Source organism: Candoia aspera, chromosome 1 (genome assembly GCF_035149785.1).
Source record: "Candoia aspera isolate rCanAsp1 chromosome 1, rCanAsp1.hap2, whole genome shotgun sequence".
Taxonomy (NCBI): domain Eukaryota; kingdom Metazoa; phylum Chordata; class Lepidosauria; order Squamata; family Boidae; genus Candoia; species Candoia aspera.
In genome coordinates, this window is record NC_086153.1 from 28,227,016 (window position 1) to 28,246,385 (window position 19,370).

The 19,370-nt window shown below is 50.6% G+C and overlaps 2 protein-coding genes across 2 annotated transcripts in view; one reads left to right on the forward strand and one right to left on the reverse strand.

The window, feature by feature from the left end:
• Positions 1-4,167, reverse strand: part of PAPOLG (poly(A) polymerase gamma) — a 33,862-nt gene extending 29,695 nt beyond the window's left edge. The window contains exons 1-2 of the mRNA XM_063311256.1: positions 3,982-4,167; positions 2,888-2,925 (exon numbers count right to left, since the gene is read on the reverse strand). Of these exons, the coding sequence (XP_063167326.1) occupies positions 2,888-2,925; positions 3,982-4,167 (224 nt within the window). The remainder of the gene's footprint in view (positions 1-2,887; positions 2,926-3,981) is intronic.
• The window catches only part of USP34 (ubiquitin specific peptidase 34), a 617,663-nt gene that overhangs the window by 395,504 nt on the left and 202,789 nt on the right, over positions 1-19,370 (forward strand). The window lies entirely within an intron of this gene.

Sequence of the window (19,370 nt, forward strand, 5' to 3'; positions counted from 1 at the left end):
AGGGAAAGCAGCATCACTGTTACTGTCAGCTGAAATTGTAGTAATGCATCTCCTCTTAACCGTTTTCTAAGAATTACAGACTTCAGTGCGTGGACACACATTTAAAGATCTGATCAGTCTGTCCTGGCTTGATTATTGATTATTGCAGTACATTTATGTGTAAGCTCACTTTTGCATCCCTCTGACAAATGTAAAATGATGTGTAAGTTTTGCATCTTCTTCACTAAGAATCCTGCCCAAGCCTTCATTTTTTCTTTATATTATCAGTATTAAACTAGTGTCCTTCAATGTAGCTTTTTAAATATTTTGATATGACTCAGAACTCAAATAATTTAATAAAATTATAGATAGAAAATACAACATCCAAGAATGACTGAAATGCTAAGAGGATAGCTGCCCCTCCCACAATCTGGCACATTACTGTATGAAACTGATCAGCGCAAGTACAGGAGTTTCTGAAGCAGACAATCAGCAAATCACCCCATAAGCAGCTTTTTTCTATTTTACTGTACAAGACAAAAATGTTATTTTCACATATTCATAAGCAACTTTCTCCCAACAGAGTCATGCTTATAGAGGCAACACTAACATTACTTTCCAGCATCATTATCTATGCATAAGCTCCATTTGGAAATTCTAGTTAGTTGTCTTTTTTGCCAACTTATTTCCTGTGTGACTAAAACAGGAGTGGGCAACTTTTGAATGTATTGGGAGCCATATAGTTCTTCAGGAGCCAAGGGCCTACAGTGAGTGGGATTATGATGAAATGTTCTAAGCAAAATTTTCTAGAGCTTTCTATAATAGCTTCTTTTTCTGCAAATTCTGGAGTTTAAAGCAGCTAAATTACTTCCTTAATATGCAGTGAGGATAGTTCTTGGGAGGTTTTCTTATATTTTTTGAGACATACTGAGTTTTAGAATTAACATTAAGTAGCCTCACACTGTGCAGCAGCAGTGAGCAGATTTCACACCCACAGGACCTTTTAATTCCTTTCTACAATCCTGTGGTGTATCCATGAAGGTGAACCAGACCCGCCCACAGAATTCATTCCCCAGCCAAGGAATTTGCCAGAGCAGAGGTCACAGCCCCTTCAAACTGCCAGGCAGTCCTTGTTTTCCTTTTGGCTACTTTAAGTTTAACAGTCCCATTTCCTTCTTTCAATTGTCATTACTGTTGAACAACAGACACTCTGAAATTCTTGCTGGTAAATCACACCGATCAACCAATAGTCTACTCTACCTTTTGCCCATTGTTAATCTAAAATATACCTCAATATTAAAGTCAGAAATGCTTTGATACAGAGAAGAGGAATTGTTTATCTAACTCAATACTATTGATTGTGGCAGTAGGTTTCAGGTAGGCAGATCATTCCCATTATCTGATCCCCATTCCTCCTTGACTGGTGACGGGGAGCAGACCCAGGCTCTTCTATGTGGAAGGCAAATGCTCCACAACCAAGCAGTCCCTTCTCCAGCAGTGAAGCTGAACACAACAGTGATTTGGGTAGCAACAGGAGACACCACAAGGCACCTCCAAAAGAAGTCCCACCCTTCTTTTCCAAAAAATAACCAACATGCTGAAACTATCAGGATCAGTACGGAAGGCAGAGTAATTATTGACTTGGGCACTCAACCCTCCCCACATGTAATTTTGGAAAGATGGTCTATAATCTCTCCCTTCTGGTGTCAGTGTCTTCCCTTTGTTTAACAATAACTTCCTGGTCCAGCCATGTGTCTAACCTTCCCAACATCCTCCAGATGCTCAATCCCCCAGAATTCTCAGCAATGGCCATGCCTTATGAGGAATTCTGGGAGCTGGATTCCATGCATCTGGAGGGTGCTCAGATTGGAGAAGACTGACCTACATGTAGACAAATTCTCTGATAAGAGCATTGAATTAAGTGAGGTTTGGGTTCCTGAGCATGTATTTAAGTCAAAATGCAACAAAAATATTAATGACTGGGACAATAAGAGGAAAGCAAGATTGTATAATCTCAACCCCCCACCCCCATATTGACCATCTGATCACTATCAACTGTCCAGTTGTTAAACATCTTTTAAGTGAAGTTAAGGGACACCATGGGGAGGTAAAGGGCTCTACACTGTATGCCAGAAGAGCCTAAAACTCTAGGACTAACTCATGAGGAGACCAACTAGGGTGGAAAATTAACTATAAGACCACAACGTTAGAAGGGTCTACAGGAGAGGTCATAGAGTAAACTGGTTACAAGGTTCCAGTGGACCCACAGGCCTGAGTCCAACCTAAATCAATGTGACTCATTTTCAAGTAAGCATCGGAGGTTGTACGATAAACAAGGTGGCAAAAGGAGCAGACCATGTCCCAAAAAATTAATTATTGTTTCAATCATCACCAGAAGTGGTTGTTCCCTCCCCAATCTATAGCACCTTTCACTTAACTACAAAAGGGTAAAAAACTCAACACATTCAGACTTTTGCCATACAATGTGTTGGGTCCTCTGACAGATACCACCTGGTGTTTTAGTTGCTAATCTAGCAGATAAAACAGTCATCCTAGAGTGGAACAGTAAGCTGTCTCCTTGGTTGCCCTCTTCACCTTCAGCCATCCAGGAAATCTTAATGCTTGACCAGGGTCACCTTGCCACCAGAGAAGCAAGCAAACAGCCTTAGAGGGAGATGAGTGAAAATAATGGACTGAGAATAGGATGAACCATAACATTCCAGATAGCAAACAGGGCCACACTCTCTACTCAGAGGCCTCACCACATACCCAGAATTAAACCTGGAATCAACATGAAGGGTTACAATGCATTCATCTGCCATGTATTAGGGCCCTCTGAAAAAATGTGCTTTCAAAAATGGCATACCTTGGCAGAAATGATACAATCTACCCCTTCAGGACCTACTACCTCATTTTCTGCATGTGTAGAATAAGCATGGTCTTCAACTGCAGGGAAAAACAGCAATGCAAGCTATCTATGCAGGCATTTGGAATTAGCACGAAAAGGTGCATACACTCTTACCCTTCCTAGATAGATAGGCAGATATTAAAAAAAGGTATTTCAGACAGAACTCTGGCAACTATTTCTCTCCATTAAAATAAATGAACAGTTTTCAGTTCATCTGAAAGTTTTACTAACTTACTATACTGTAGCATAATTTTAATGGACTAACATCTACTGCAGTAGAGACATAAGCATTGGCTTGAGTGTGTAAATGTGCATGCATGCAGTACGGGGAGGAGAGGATAACAGTTTTCAGTTCATCTGCAAGTTTTACTAACTTACTATACTGTAGCATAATTTTAATGGACTAACATCTACTGCAGTAGAGACATAAGCATTGGCTTGAGTGTGTAAATGTGCATACATACAGTACGGGGAGGAGAGGATAAACCTCAGGGATCTCAAAGGAAAACGAAATGCAAAGTATTTTCTCTTCCCCTCTCTTCGTCCGGGCGTTTGCGTGTGCGTACGAGCCCTGCCAAATGGTAGTGTACTCAAGTTATTAAACGTACACCAACCTCCCCAAACAAGTTTCCATGCGCACTGGGGATGATGGGGGCTGCCGTCCAACACATCTGGAGCACACACTCTGGGTTTCTTATCCCCCAAGGAACCTGCCACGAGTTTTTACGGCTCTACTTCTAGCGGTCGCACTTATCCAAACTGCCCAAGTGAGTTAGCAGTTTCCCCCAAAGCCAATGGAAATTCTGAGCCGAGCGTGGGAAGCGGAGTAAGCGTCAGCAGCGGCCGCAGCGGGTCACACGCGTCCACCCGGCTTTCCTCAAGCGAAGCAGCACCCAGTGCCCCACTCCCAACCTGCCCTTTGGTGACGTGACAAGGCGAGGCGAGCCACCGCCCCCCTTACCCGCACGTCTCCTTCATGACCACCGCCAGCATGAGCCCGGCACACGCCGACCGTCTCCAGCGCGCGCGCAACACCCACACCCAAGCACCACCTCCTCCCTCGGCCACCTATATAGGGAGGGAGGGGCACTCACCACAATAGCAGTGGCACTTGCGCCCTCTGCTGGTGAAGCGTGGTATAAAAGCGTTCCGCTCGCGGATTTCCGTCGTCCCTCCGCTCTTTTGCCCTTCTTGCGGAGCAGCTGAGTGCTTCGTAAATCTATGGCGAAGGTTTCGGGAGATAATGCTTCGGGAGAATAAGAACCGAATCTCCTCACCATCGAATCGCAACCTGAATCTCGGCGTTAAATCATCTGGATGGGATGATTTAAGCTCAGGCTAAGCGTTGCCAAGGCTCAGCTGTTTGTTGCAGTAAACACCGAGAGATTCCTTTAACATTGGTTACCCTTGTTGGGGTAGTATTCCTCCCACAAGGGTTTGCTTGTGATCTGGGGCTTCTTCTCAGCTCATGGCTACAGGTGAAAGCCATGGCGGGGGGCTTTGCTCAGCTTCAGTTGCTCTTCCAGTTATGGCTCTACCTTGACCAGGATGCTATGGTGATGGTGACCCATGGCCTGATCGCCACACAGTTAGACTACTGTAATGCGCTCTACATGGGGCTGCCAGCTGGTTCAAATGGCAGCAGCAAGGCTCCTCATAGGACAACTCTGTCAGGAATGAATTACATCCATCCCACAGCTCCTGCATGGGCTCCTGGCTGGCTTCTGGACCCCATTCAAAATGTGAATGGAGCCGCACCCAATTATTGCCAGGATAGAATCTGTCTGGCCAGTGTGAACGCCTAGAGGGGACGGTGGAGGATCCCCTCACTCTGCCAGGTTTGTGGGGTGGGGGCTGAATGATAGGTTTCCTCAGGGGTGACCTGTGCTCCTTGGAACCCCGGAAGTGAGGATGGCCCCTTCCTTCCTTGTATTTAAGCAAGTTAAAACTGTGCTTAAGTTAAAACCAGCAAGCATTTGGCCTCTTCCATATTTCATTTTCAGTTGTTTGGACTTTATATTATGGTTTTCATTGCGTATATGGGTTGTGTTGTTTGCTGCCCAGAGTCCTAATTGACTGGAGTGGTTTATCAGTATGGCAAACAAATAAATTGTATTTCTGCCAATACGAAACAGTGCCATGTTGGCACTGAGGCACGTTTCGGGGCTGTGATCTGTGGCAGACTGCCACAGGCATGCCCCTTTCTGGTTGCCTGTGTGTCAGGCTCTGCCTGCTACCCAGTAAAAACACAGACACTAGTGTAGGCTTAGGTTCTGGTTTTATTTGAGTATAGGTGTAATGATTGCCCCAGCCCCAAATACTCAGACTCACAAGAGGATGCTAAATGAAATCTGATTTATTAGAGTACTAAAAGCAAATACAGAGAAAGCTGAGAATGAGCAAAAGCGCGCCAAATACAAACTTAAACCCTTGCTTCAAACGTATCCCGCCTCCCTCATAACAGCCCCGCCCGGCACAGGTGCTAGCAATCGTCAGAGTTGCTAGCCTGGGAAAGTAACCTTGAGCTCAGTAGATAACACAAACACATTCCAAAGCAAAGCCAAAATATAATCGTTCCCATCCTCCCTAGACAAATGCAACACGCATCCAATTAATGACATGCGAAACGTTACGATGCATCAAATACATTGAAACGGCGCACATGACATACCGCCCTCCAAAAATACCCCTAGGGACCTGGTTTCGAGGGATAAGCGGAGTGAAAACGGGCCACTAGAACCGGGGAAGCCACATCTGATGCAGCGACCCACTCAGGATGAGGGAAATGCTTCCAACGAACTAAATATTGCAAAGTATTGCGTAGGCGTCTAGAGTCCAAAATTTCTTTAACTTCAAAGTGTTGCTGACCATCAATCATGATGGGGGTGGGAGGTGGAGGTTGCCGATGCCAGCGATCAGAAGGAATAGTCGGTTTGAGTAAGCTGCAATGAAAAACAGGGTGTAAGCGTTTCAGGTTATGAGGCAAATCAAGTTTAAAAGTCACAGGGTTGATCTGAGCTACAATTGGGAAAGGACCCACAAACTTAGGTGCAAGTTTCTTGGAAGGTTGTGATGACTTGATAAACTTGGTAGAAAGGTACACTGAGTCCCCAACTTGGAATGCAGGTTGGGGGGCCCGCTTCCGATCAGCATACAATTTATAATCCGCTTGAGCATCAGCCAATGCATTTTGAATCATTGGCCAAGAGTCAGCCAGTTGTGTTGACCAATCATCTGTAGTGACCACACCTGCAGGAGGTTGTGGGAGATCAGTGATAGGGACAAAGTCTTTACCCAGAGCCACCCGAAACGGGGTCTGTCCAGTGCTTTGATGCACGGCATTGTTGTAAGCCACTTCAGCAAACGGTAGAAGGTCTACCCAATTGTCCTGCTGATAATTCACAAAAGCGCGCAGGTACTGCTCTAGAGTGGAGTTAACCGCCTCAGTGGCCCCGTCCGTTTGAGGATGCCAAGCCGTGGAGAGGGCTTGCTTCGTGCCTAACAGCTTGAGAAAAGCCCGCCAAAACTGAGAGGTAAATTGTGTACCTCTGTCTGAAATCAAGCGGGAGGGACATCCGTGTAGCCTGTACACGTGTACAAGGAATAGGCGGGCTAATTGACGCGCTGACGGAATGGACACGCAGGGAATAAAGTGGGCTTGTTTGGAGAAATAATCTTTGACCACCCAAATGACCGTTTTGCGTTGGCTGGGTGGTAGCTCTACAATAAAATCCATGGAGATTTCTTCCCAAGGGGAAGAGGGGGCTGCTACCGGCTGCAACAGCCCCTGGGGCTTGCCCACCTTGCGTTTGGACATTGCACAAACAGTGCAGGAAGCAATGTAGTCTTTGACATCTTTACGTAATGTGGGCCACCAGAATTGCCTCCGAACGAGGTGCAAGGTTTTTACAAACCCGAAGTGACCCGCGAGTTTGTCATCGTGTGAACGTGTTAACACGTCTTTTCGGAGGCTTTCAGGAACGTAGAGGCGGTCGGACTTCCAAGCGAAGCCTCTGTCAAAAGTAACATTGTCTTTATTCGCAAGCAACCAAGTATCCGTTTTTAATTCTTTTAAAAACTTTTGTTGCAATTGGGAGGGAATTGACAAAGAGCTTGGCTGAGCAGCGCTTGTGGTGGGCGGTTGTTGCGCGCGCGTTTGGCTACGCGTCACAGCTTGCATGCCCAATTGGGGCGCCGACCATAGGGTGCTCACCACATCTGGCGCCGCCCCAGAGTCTTGAGGTTGCCTTGACAAGGCATCAGCCAAGAAGTTCTTTTTCCCTGGAATAAATTTGAACTGAAAATTGAATCGATTGAAAAATTGAGCCCAACGAACCTGTTTAGGGCTCAGTTTTCGAGGGGTACTAAGTGCCTCCAAGTTTTTATGATCAGTCCATACCTCAAAGGGGTGATTAGCCCCCTCCAACAGATGCCGCCAAGCCTCTAATGCAGCTTTCACTGCAAATGCCTCCTTTTCCCAAACATGCCAACGCCTCTCAGTTTCGGAGAACTTGCGGGATAAATACGCACAGGGCTTGAGGCATCCTGCCTCGTCTTTTTGCATCAACAATGCGCCAATAGAATAATCGGAGGCATCAGCCTGTACAACAAAAGGCTTTGAAGGATCAGGGTGTTGTAAAATGGGCTCTTTGACGAAAGCTGCTTTCAGCCGCTCAAACGCCGTCTGACAAGCAGGCGTCCACCTCAACAACGCTCCGGGATTCTTGACTCGCCTAGTATCTCCCACCCCTTTCGTTCGAAGCAGGTCCGTTAGGGGCAAGGCAATCTCAGCGAACCCCCTTATGAATAATCTGTAATAGTTGCTGAACCCCAAGAAACTTTGAAGTTGCCTGCGGGTACGGGGACTCTCCCAGTCTATGATAGCCTGTACCTTGGCAGGGTCCATTTCTATACCTTTATCAGAAATCCTATACCCCAAGTAGTCAATTTGGGTCTGATGAAAGGCACATTTGGATAGCTTTGCATACAATTCAGCAGATCTGAGTTTACACAAGACTTTCTTTACCAGAGCTACATGCTCTTTCATGGTTTCCGTATAAATCAATACATCATCCAAATACACCAGTACACCTTTAAACAGATGTTCATGCAAAACTTCATTGATTAATTGCATAAATACCCCAGGGGCCCCAGCCAACCCAAACGGCAACACCTTATACTGGAAGGCTCCCAACGGGCAATTGAATGCAGTTTTCCACTCATCACCCTCCTTGATTCGTACACGATAGTAGGCTTCTCTTAAATCCAGTTTAGAGAAAATCTTGCCTTTGGCCAGATGTGACAACATGTCCTTTATCAATGGCAAGGGATATTTGTTGGAAATTGAGACGGCATTTAATCCGCGGAAATCCGTACAAAGTCTCAATGTCCCATCCTTTTTTGGGCGGAAAAGAACCGGCGCCCCCACGGGTGAATTCGCCGGCTCAATGAATCCGCGCGCCAAATTTTTGTCCACAAATTCCCTCAACAAAGTCAGTTCCTTTTGCGTCATGGAATAAATTTTTGGTTTAGGCAATTGAGTGTTGGGCAGCAGTTCTATGGCACAGTCCGTCTTTCGATGGGGGGGCAACTGGTCAGCTTCCTTTTCACCGAATACATCAGCAAACATCCTGTACTCGGCCGGCAAGCCCTCCAGAGGAGAGGCCGGGTAAGGCGGAGTCGCAGCTGCCGCAACCCCCACCATCTCCTCTGGGGCACCCTTCCCCTCTGCCGCTTGATAAAACCCATCCCTAAATGTGATGGTCCGGTAGACCCAGTTTATTTGGGGGTTTTGCTGCACCAACCATGGTACCCCCAACACCACCAATGGGCCCCCTACGGGAGCCACGACAAAAGACAACCCTTCCTGGTGGCTGCCCAGTTGCAAGGCTACCCGCCCTGTAAAGTGGGTGACCGGTTTGCCCCCTGCCATGGACCCATCCAATTGAGTAAATGCGATGGGTCTTTGTAGGGGGAAAGTGGGGAGCTCCAAAGCCGCCACCACGTCGGGGTGCATCAGACACCGGGAACACCCCGAATCAATCATGGCCCATACTTCCACCGTCTTGACTTGTGACCCCAATTTCAATTTCACCATGAGTATGCGGTAAGTGCCACTCACCGCTGGAGGCTCGCGCCCGTCTTCTACCACCTGCCCAGCGGCGCCCTTTAGAGCAGGTGGCTGGCGTTTCCCGCCGGTTGCGGGATTTCGGTCTCCCCTTCAATTTCGTAGAACATCACATCGTCTCCCTCGGTCTCAGCCACCGCAGCTTTCTGTTTCCTCGGCAACGCAGGGGACTTCGCCGGCGGTTTTCCGGGCCGTTCCTCCACCTTTGCCTTCGGGCATGCTGCCACTCGATGCCCCTCCTTACCGCATCTCAGGCACAATCCTTTGGCATACCGCTTCTCACGCTCCTCGTCCCAGGGTCGCTGTCCCGGTTTTCCCCCGGTGGTCGATGTACGGCTGGGCTTCATCTCCCGCCCCGACTTGACGGTCTTCCGCTGGGCAAAGACCTCTTGGGCATGTTCAGCCCTTCCTGCTAGCAGGATCCACTCATACAGCGTGTATGGGTCGTCCCTCCCCAGGGACCAGCGCAGCACCTCGGTATTCAAGCCATCTTTGAAGAGCTCGATAATGGTTGCTTGGGACCAGTCATCCACCTTCCCAGCTAGCGCTTTAAACTCCAAAGCATAATCGGCCACTGATCGGAACCCCTGCTTGAGTTCCTTCAGGGCTCGCTTTGCTCTCTCCTTTGCTAAGGGGTCCTCGAAGTGTTGCTTCAACGCCCAGAGGAACTCCTCGAGATTTTCCAGTTCAGGCGCTTCCGACTGGCACATCTGGACATACCAGTCTGCCGCCCTCCCCTTCAGTTTGGTGGCAATGGTGATAATTCTTGCCTTCTCCGATTGGAAACCCCCCCCCCATTCTTCCATATAAGCTTTCGCATTAGTCAGGAAGAACGAGAGTTTGGTCGGGTCCCCATCAAACTTGACAGGGAAGTCTCGCATACCGCCTCCCGCCGGGCTGCGCCCCACCACCGGGGCTGCAGCGGCTGGTGCTTCCCTGACTCGGAGCGGCACGGGGCCCCGGGGCGATCGCCCGGGCGCTGCTGCGATTTCCATCTGGACCGACTGGTCCCCTTCGCGCCTCCGCACCACCCGTCGCCGTTCCGGGGTCAGCCCCTGGGAGGAAGGGGTTGAATGCCTCTGGCTGGATTCTTCCCGGAGCTCTCGCATCGAGGTTACATCCAAGCTCAGCTGTTTCAGAATAGCCTCCAACGAATCCATTTTCGACTCCAGCACTCTGATTCGATCCGGAGTGGGTGAGCCCTCCGTTGGCTGCACCTGCACCACGTTGGGGGATAAAGGGTATCTCTGCCTCCAGGATGGGCCCCCCGCTGCTGTGGCATCTCCTCGGGTCTCATCCCAGGTGAGCAGCTCACCCGGAGAATTCACGGTGGTCTCCGGGGCCGTTTTCAGCCCCCCGGCTTCGCTCTCCGACCCGGAGCTCGCCTCCTCTCTGATGGCGGACAGCTCCCCTCCTTGGGACGGTCGGCCGGACGGCCTCACGGTCGAGTCCGGTTCCCCTTCCTCCATCATCACGATTTCGGGCTCGGTCATCGCGGGCTCTCTCCCTCACAAGTTAGACGCTTGTCTTCCTTGGACAGGGGCCAGCGGAGTTAGGAACTGAGATTCTCAGCTTTATGTAATGATTGCCCCAGCCCCAAATACTCAGACTCACAAGAGGATGCTAAATGAAATCTGATTTATTAGAGTACTAAAAGCAAATACAGAGAAAGCTGAGAATGAGCAAAAGCGCGCCAAATACAAACTTAAACCCTTGCTTCAAACGTATCCCGCCTCCCTCATAACAGCCCCGCCCGGCACAGGTGCTAGCAATCGTCAGAGTTGCTAGCCTGGGAAAGTAACCTTGAGCTCAGTAGATAACACAAACACATTCCAAAGCAAAGCCAAAATATAATCGTTCCCATCCTCCCTAGACAAATGCAACACGCATCCAATTAATGACATGCGAAACGTTACGATGCATCAAATACATTGAAACGGCGCACATGACAATAGGATGCATGCCCTTAGAAAAGCTGAGAGTGAGTGGAGCGCGCCGGAACGGGATTTAAATAGCCCACGCTCCACCCCTTCTTACTCCGGGTGCACCCCGAGCCCCGTTGGTTCCGTTGCTGGTAGGTGAGGGGTCGTGGAGCCCCTCCTGGGCCTCGGGCGTTTCCTTGACTGTTTTCCCAGCCAGTGATGGTTCATTGCCGGGCGATCAGGTTCGTAACCTTTTGACAGCTTGGGCGCACCTCATGGTCTGGTCTTGTCTGGCCTTCTTTGCAACATTGTATCTCTCTCTTCCACGCCTCTGGCTAGAGTCGATACTTTGTTGCCAGCACCTGTTGCTCTCTTTTGTTAGCTAGTTGCCTTTTCCCTTAATCCGCCCGGTACCCATTTCCCTGTATTGTTATGTGAGCCGTTGCGATGTCACAAGCATCGCAACGGTGATCATGACATACTGCCCCCCTTCGGGAAGGTTAAGCCGCGGGTTTGGAGGGGTAGGCGGTGTGGAAGGTGCGGATCAGGTTGGGAGCCTGGACGTCATGGGCAGCGACCCACTCAGGGTGTGGAAAGTGTTTCCACTTTACAAGGTATTGGAGGGAGCCCCGCCGCTTGTGGGAGTCAAGCACCTCCTTTACTTCAAAGTGTTGCTGCCCGTCTATCATCACTGGGGGGGGGGCGTGTGTGGGTGCCACCGGGAGGGATCACTTGCCAGCTTGAGTAAGCTGCAGTGAAATACCGGGTTCAGTCTCTTTAGATTATGGGGCAGGTCCAAGCGCACTGTGACTGGGTTCACTATTTATGTCACCTGGAATGGTCCAATAAACTTGGGGGCCAGCTTCTTCGATGGTTGCGGCAATTTTATGAATCTGGTGGATAGATAGACCATGTCCCCCACCTGAAATGTTGGTTGCTGGCGCCGGTGTTTGTCCGCTTGTGATTTGTACGCTGTTTGTGCCTCTTTAAGCGCGTCCTTGATGACCAGCCAGGAATCTGCGATTTTCTCACCCCAATCACAGGCGGCCACTGTTGGGGACGGAGGCTGAGGTAGTTCAGGGATGGGGATGAACTCCCGACCCGACACCACCCCAAAGGGGTTTTTTCCGGTGCTTTGGTGTATCGCATTGTTGTATGCGACCTCTGCAAACGGGAGGAGGTCTACCCAGTCGTCTTGGTGATAGTTTATGTAGGAGCGGAGGAATTGCTCCAGTGTGGCATTAAGAATCTCTGTGGATCTATCCATCTGGGGATGCCAGGAGGTTGACAGGGCTTGCTGGGTACCTATCAGTTTCAAAAAAGCCTGCCAAAACCTAGAGGTAAATTGTGTGCCCCTATCGGTCACCAAGTGGGAGGGGCATCCGTGTAGGCAGTACACGTGGACTAGGAACAGTTTCGCCAGCTGTTGGGCTGACGGGATCGAGGCTCAGGGGATGAAATGCGCTTGTTTTGAAAAGTAGTCTTTTACCACCCAAATGACCGTTTTCTTTTGGCTGGGTGGTAAGTCGACTATGAAGTCCATTGAGATTTCATCCCAAGGGCGGGAGGGTTCAGCTATGGGTTGCAGTAGCCCCTGGGGTTTGCCAGCCGGTCGCTTGGCCATAGCGCACACTGGGCAGGACGCCACATTGGTGTCCTTGATGTCCTTCCTCAGCGAGGGCCACCAAAACTGTCTCCAAGTCAGGTGTAGGGTTTTCAGGAACCCGAAGTGACCAGCCTGTTTGCTGTCATGCGATCTGTTGAGGATCGCCTGCCGTTGTGAGTCGGGTACATATAGCCTTCCCTCCGCCCATGCGAGGTCCTGGTCCATGGTGACCTTGTTGGGGTTGGCGAGGAGCCAGGGGTCAGATTTCAATGCCGTTATGAAATCTGCCTGTAGCCCCCCTGGTATTAGAGGTTGCCTGCATCTAGGGGCGGGTTGCATCGTAGTTGTTTGTGAGGGGGGGCAGGCTGTCCCCAAGCACAACCCCGGGTGACCGCTGCCATACCCAGCTGGGAATCGGAAAGCACCATCCCTACAATGTCGGAGATAGGCTCCGCATCCTGGGGTAGTCGGGAGAGTGGTCTGCCAGGAAGTTCTTTTTGCCTGGTATGAACTTCAGCTGGAAGTTGAACTGACTGAAGAACTGAGCCCATTGTATTTGCTTGGGACTGAGGCGCCGGGGCGTATGGAGCGCCTCGAGGTTGCGGTGGTCTGTCCAGACCTCAAACAGGCAAGTCGTCCCTTCCAAAAGGTGACGCCAAGCCTCCAGAGCTGCTTTAACTGCAAACGCTTCCTTTTCCCATACGTGCCAGCACCTCTCTGTCTCCGAGAATTTCCTCGAGAGGTAGGCGCATGGCTTCAGGATTCCTGTGGAATCCTTTTGCAGCAGGATGGCGCCTATTGAGAAGTCAGAGGCGTCCACCTGCACCACAAAAGGACGTTCAGGGTCTGGGTGAGCTAGGATTGTCTCCGCTGTGAACAGCGCTTTTAGCCTGTCAAATGTGGTTTGACAGGCAGGAGTCCAATTAAGTACGGCCCCCGGGTTTTTTACCTTGCGCGTCTCCCCAACGCCTTTGGTCTTGAGCAAATCGGTTAAGGGTAGGGCGATTTCCACGAACCCCCTTGCGAAGGACCTATAGAAATTCGCGAACCCGAGGAAGCTTTGAAGCTGGCGCCTGGTGCGTGGGCGTTCCCAGCTCAAAACTGCCTGGACCTTCGCGAGGTCCATTTCTACGCCTTTGTCAGAGATTCTGTACCCTAGGTAGTCCAAGCGCGATTTGTGGAATTCGCACTTGGACAGCTTAGCGTAGAGTTTGGCTTTCCGTAGCTTAGTGAGGACTTGCCTCACCAACCTCTCGTGTTCCCTCTGCGTCCTCGTGTAGATGAGGACATCATCCAGGTAAACCAGTACGCCCTTGAATAGGTGTTTATGCAGTACCTTGTTGATGAGTTGCATGAAGACCCCCGGGGCCCCCGCAAGACCGAATGGCAGTACCTTCTATTGGAAGGAGTCCAAGGGGCAGTTGAATGCTGTTTTCCACTCGTCCCCCTCCCTGATGCGGATTCTGTAATACGCCTCGCGGAGGTCGAGTTTGGAAAACACCCTTCCCTTTGACAGGTGTGCTAGCATGTCCTTTACGAGGGGTAGGGGGTATTTGTTGGATAGGGAAGCGGAATTTAATCCGCGGTAATCGGTGCATAGTCTCAGCGTGCCGTCCTTCTTTTCCCGAAATAGGACGGGTGCTCCAACTGGCGAGTTTGCTGGTTCTATGAAGCCCCTGGAGAGGTTTTTATCCAAGAATTCCTGCAGCGCCGCTAATTCTCTCTGGGTCATGGGGTAGATCTTGGGCTTGGGTAATGGGACGTCTGGGAGCAGTTCAATTGTGCAGTCCGTCTTGCGGTGGGGGGGGTAATTGGTCCGCCTCCTCTTCTCCGAAGACATCTGCAAAGTCTGCATATTGCTCCGGCAGTCCTTCGGGGGGGGGTCGTGGGTGTGGTCAACGACTTCTGCCCTCCCCACCGTCGGAGCAGATGGTTTGTCCGGTGTCAGTGCCTGGTAGACCCCGTCTTTGAACTTGATGGAGCGTGTCCTCCAGTCTATGTGTGGGTTGTTGTGTGCTAGCCAGGGGATTCCCAGCACTATTATGGGTTTCCCTATCTGGGTCACCACAAAGTTTATTGATTCCTTGTGGGTGCCCATTGTCAGGGTGACCATTCCGGTCCTCTGGGTGGCCAGTCTCCCCCCCGCTGTAGAACCGTCTAGTTGATGGAACGCCAGCAGTTTAGGGAGGGGGAAACAAGGCAGTTTTAGTGCAGCGACAATGTCTGGGTGGATCAGATTTCTGGAGCACCCAGAATCCACCATAGCTTCGGCCGCAATGGCTCTAGGGCCGTAAGAGAGTTCAACTGTCCCTGCCAGGATGGAGCAATCGTCACTCACCCTGGGGTTGTTGCGCCCCTTCTTCACCACCTGCCCAGTGGCGCTGCTTAGAGCAGGTGGGGAGCGTTTTCCGCCAGCTGTTCTTGGGCATCGATCGCATCCCCTGCGAGGTAGGCGTCCGCGTCCTCATCCGGGGTTGCTAACGCTCCTGTCAGCCATCTGAGGGGGGTTGGATGGCTTGTGCGGTGTCTTCGATGTGGGTCTGGGCGGGCGATCCGTTGTTCTGTTTGTGAAACAGTCCGCTGCTCGGTGGCCCGTTTTCCCGCACCTGGTACACTGCCCACGGGCAAGCCTCCATTGTTGGTCTGCGTGCCAGATTGGGCCCGACTGTGGGACTGGTCCTCTTGTGCTGGGCGGGATTTTGTCATCTGCGGTTGCAAGCAGGAACATGCGCTGACCGTGCTCCGCTTTTCCGGCTAGGCAAATCCACCCATGAAGGGAGGCTGGGTTGTCCCTGTAGAGTGCCCATTGAAGCACCTCCTGGTTGAGGCCACGCTTGAACATGTCGATCAGGGTGGCCTCAGACCATTCCGTGATTTTGCCTGCGAGGACCTTGAACTTGAGGGCGTAGTCAGCCACCGGTTTTCTTCCCTGGTGTAGCACTTGAAGTGTGCACTTGGCCCTTTCTTTTGCCAGGGGGTCCTCAAAGTAATGCTTCAACTCGGCGAGAAAGTCATGGAAATCGGCCAAGGCTGGGGCTCCAGACTTGGACATCTGTACGTACCAGTCCGCAGCCCTGTCTTGGAGCTTGGTGGCCACTGCTGAGATTTGAGCGGCTTCTGTGTTGAAGCAATGGCTGTATTGGGCCATATAGTCCCTCGCATTTGTTAGAAAGAAGGACAGTTTCATAGGGTTCCCGTCAAATTGTACGGGGAAGTCTTTGGCGAACCTCCCAATTTGCAGGTCCCCTATCTGTGGGTGGTGAGGGATGGCTCCCACTGGCCTGGGGCCGCGAATCCCTGTGACAGAGTCTCGTGCTTGGCCACTTCCGCTCGGGGTTGTTGGCGGAGTGGGTATGTTGCCTGGATCCCCTCTTACCCCCTGTGCTGCCTCAGTCTTGGAGCGCTCGCTGACGATTGTTGCTAGGGACTGGAGCATATATTCCAGGTCTCATACCTTGGCTTTCAGGGTCGTGTCCTCATCTGCCGATGTCGGGGACAGGAGCAGGTGCTCAAGGTATCGTACCCTGGCTTCCAGGGCCATGACCCTGTCTGGCGTGCCCTGGTCGTCCGACGTCAGTGCTGCCAGATGCTGTCCAGTACGTAGTCTTGTGCCTTCCTGCTTGGGCGTTTGGGGGTAGCGGAGCCTCCAGGTGGAGTAGGGTGTTCCTGTCCAGGGTCCTGCTCCGCTGGCCCAAGCGAGGAGTTGCTGGTCCCCAACTTCGTCTTCCGTCGGGGTTCTCCTGTCTGGGTTGGAGCTCCAGGTCTGGAACTGGGGTGCGGTGTGGGCAGGGAGGGTGTCTGTGTCCCCTTTCGGGTACGCTGCCTCCAGCCGCTGTCGGGTCGCCTCTGCCTCTTGCAGAGCGCTGTCCTTCACGTCTCTGGTGCAAAGTGCTGGCTCCATCGCTGTCCCCGGTTCCGGTTTTCGCCAGTTGGTCTCTCCCGCGGAAAAATTTTCGTCCAGTGGAGCTTGGCGATTTTGGTTTGGTGACTCTCAGCTTTATGTCAGGCTCTGCCTGCTACCCAGTAAAAACACAGATGCTAGTGTAGGCTTAGGTTCTGGTTTTATTTGAGTATAGGATTCATGCCCTTAGAAAAGCTGAGAGTGAGTGGAGCGCGCCGGAACGGGATTTAAATAGCCCGCGCCGGTCAGCGCTCCACCCCTTCTTACTCCGGGTGTGCCCCGAGCCCCGTTGGTTCCGTTGCCAGTAGGTGAGGGGTCGTGGAGCCCCTCCTGTGCCTCGGGCGTTTCCTTGACTGTTTTCCCGGCCGGTGATGGTTCATTGCCAGGCGATCAGGTTCGTAACCTTTTGACAGCTCAGGCACGCCTCGTGGTCTGGTCTTGTCAATTACCTTCTTTGCAACATTGTATCTCTCTCTTCCGCACCTCCGCTAGAGTCGATACTTTGTTGCCAGCACCTGTTGCTCTCTTTTGTTAGCTAGTTGCCTTTTCCCTCAATCCGCCCGGTGCCCATTTCCCTGTATTGTTATGTGAGCCGTTGCGATGTCACAAGCATTGCAACGGTGATCATAACACTGTGGTTTGTAGGAGCTCATAGGCAGATCCCACATAATCCATGTGGTGGTGGGTCATGGCAGGGAGGCAGATGGTGTGGAGGAGCTAGCAGTGTTCCCCTGGGAGACCGGCCAACAACTTGCCCAGTGTCCACTAGACATTGAATTTCAGTGCTTTGGAGTCACTGTCCCTGCCCAGAGTTGGCATGCAGGGTACTTGGGAGGGTGGTTGGGGCAGCGCTGGCTGTTGCAGGAGAGCTTTCCTGATTTGTTTAGCAGGCTGTGTGGGGGAACTAGGGTGGTCTTCTTTGCTTCACCTCCCTGGCTATTTGCAGCAGGGAAACCATTTTTGGGGGCGGGCAGAGCCAGCCAGGCCAACCACTGCTGGGGAAGCAGCGGACCTGCACCTCCAGTCAGCTGAGAGAGGTAGGGCAAGACACCAAGGCCCCACTTCGCTTTCGCCTTGGAGGCGGGAAATGCAGGCAGCAGGACAAGGCTGGAGTTCCTACCAACTTGCAGAGTTGTCAGTTTGAATTTCCAAAACAACCTGGAGCACTACAGCATCATGGGGAGACACAAGGGTGTGTGTGTGTCAGTGTCAGATTAGCAGCTTGTTGGCATATGAAAGGGCCTTACAAGGGTGTCGGCAGGGTGTGGTCAAAAAAGTCAAGATGGCAGCAGCAAAGGTGTAATTGAACCAGGTGGAGCTTCGATTGCACCGTTGTGGCTGCCATCTTGCCTGTCTTGATTACCCCTTACAGAAACTCCAATCCTTACTATGTGTGCACAAAGTCTGCTATTAGACAGATCTGTCAGATGGATTCCTCAACACAACATTCTCCAACCCTGGGGTCTGAACTGAGTACATGGATCAGTGTTTCTCAACCGCAGCAACGTTGGGGAACTGCAGCTGGCTGGGGAATTCTGGGAGTTGAAGTCCACACAGCTTAATGTTGCTAAGGTTGAGAAACACTGACAGAGATCCTTTATTTAAGATGTTTTTCTAAATCTATCCTGTGTCCTTTTAATATAATCCATGACTGCTCTGTTGTATGTTGCAAAGGGTGCCTTTTGTTTTAGTCTCCTTGTATTTGTCTTAGCTAAATTTTTGCTATATTGCTTCATGGCAACAGGCTGAGAAGGGTGGCGGGAGTTTAATTGATCCTTTCAGCATAAACAAATGGATTATCATCCAAGCAATACACTATTCTAAACTGCAGTGTTTTGACTTTTGCATCCCAGTCAAGGTCAGTTTGAGGGAGCCTTTATCTTTTATAGTTAGCTTCACTGGAGATTTGAAACTGGTTCTCTCACAGCTCCCTTTAAAATCCCCAACACCTTGGAGTGACTTCACATTTTATACATGTTCTTGCTACAAGCAACCATGTCATCATCTTTAATCCAGCAACCTATTACGAGAGAACAATAAATTCATGCCTTGAGCACCCCTATCCCAGACATACAGTATATGCAGAATATATTTGAGGGCATGGATCCATACATTTGATGTGTTCTTTGTAGGAAATGGGTGTCCACAGGTGAGGGATGTCAAGATATGTATTGGTATGTGGGAATGACCTTGCGAGTCTGGTGGAAGAGCCGCAGACTAGACAACAGTCAGAGAAGCGGCAGCTGAACCTGCGGAAGGAATGGGGGCATGGAAAATATCTCAGAAGGTGCTTTCCCTGGTTTCTTGGACTGTTAAGATGAGGAAGGAGAGATGTGCTTTCAGAGTTGCAAGATTCTGTTACTGTAACCTTATAATACAGGTAGTGTTAGTACTCCTGGGTGTGCTTCTTGTCTGGACTTCCTCTCAAGGCTGACAAATGGCAGTCATGATGATAAGATCAAAGCCCTTCCCTGTCTTACCTGCATTGCAAATACATAACACACACAAAACAGGACCAGGGCTTTGGTTGTATGGGGATGGCTGCCACCTTGACTCTTTTGATCCCTCCTTGCAGATGTTTCTGATAGGAAGTATACATGCAATTCATGTATTTGTGCTGATCACATACAACCTACAGCTGTCTTCAGCTGCCAGAACTGCATATGCCAGTTCCCTATTCCAAATACTAGTAATGGGGAATAATGAACTCCCAATACCAAACAGTCTTTCTTAACCTGATGCCTTTGTAGATGTGATGGACCCCAACTCCTCAGATTCTCAGCCTTCAGGTCAGGGAAGCTGATCCAAAATGTGCAACTATTCTTTTTTGTATCTGTGCATGCATAGAATGTAAAGGGAAAGCGTATCATCCTGCAATAACACCCCCCCCCCCCCCGTTATTACAACTCCAGGGTGCCCACCAATTA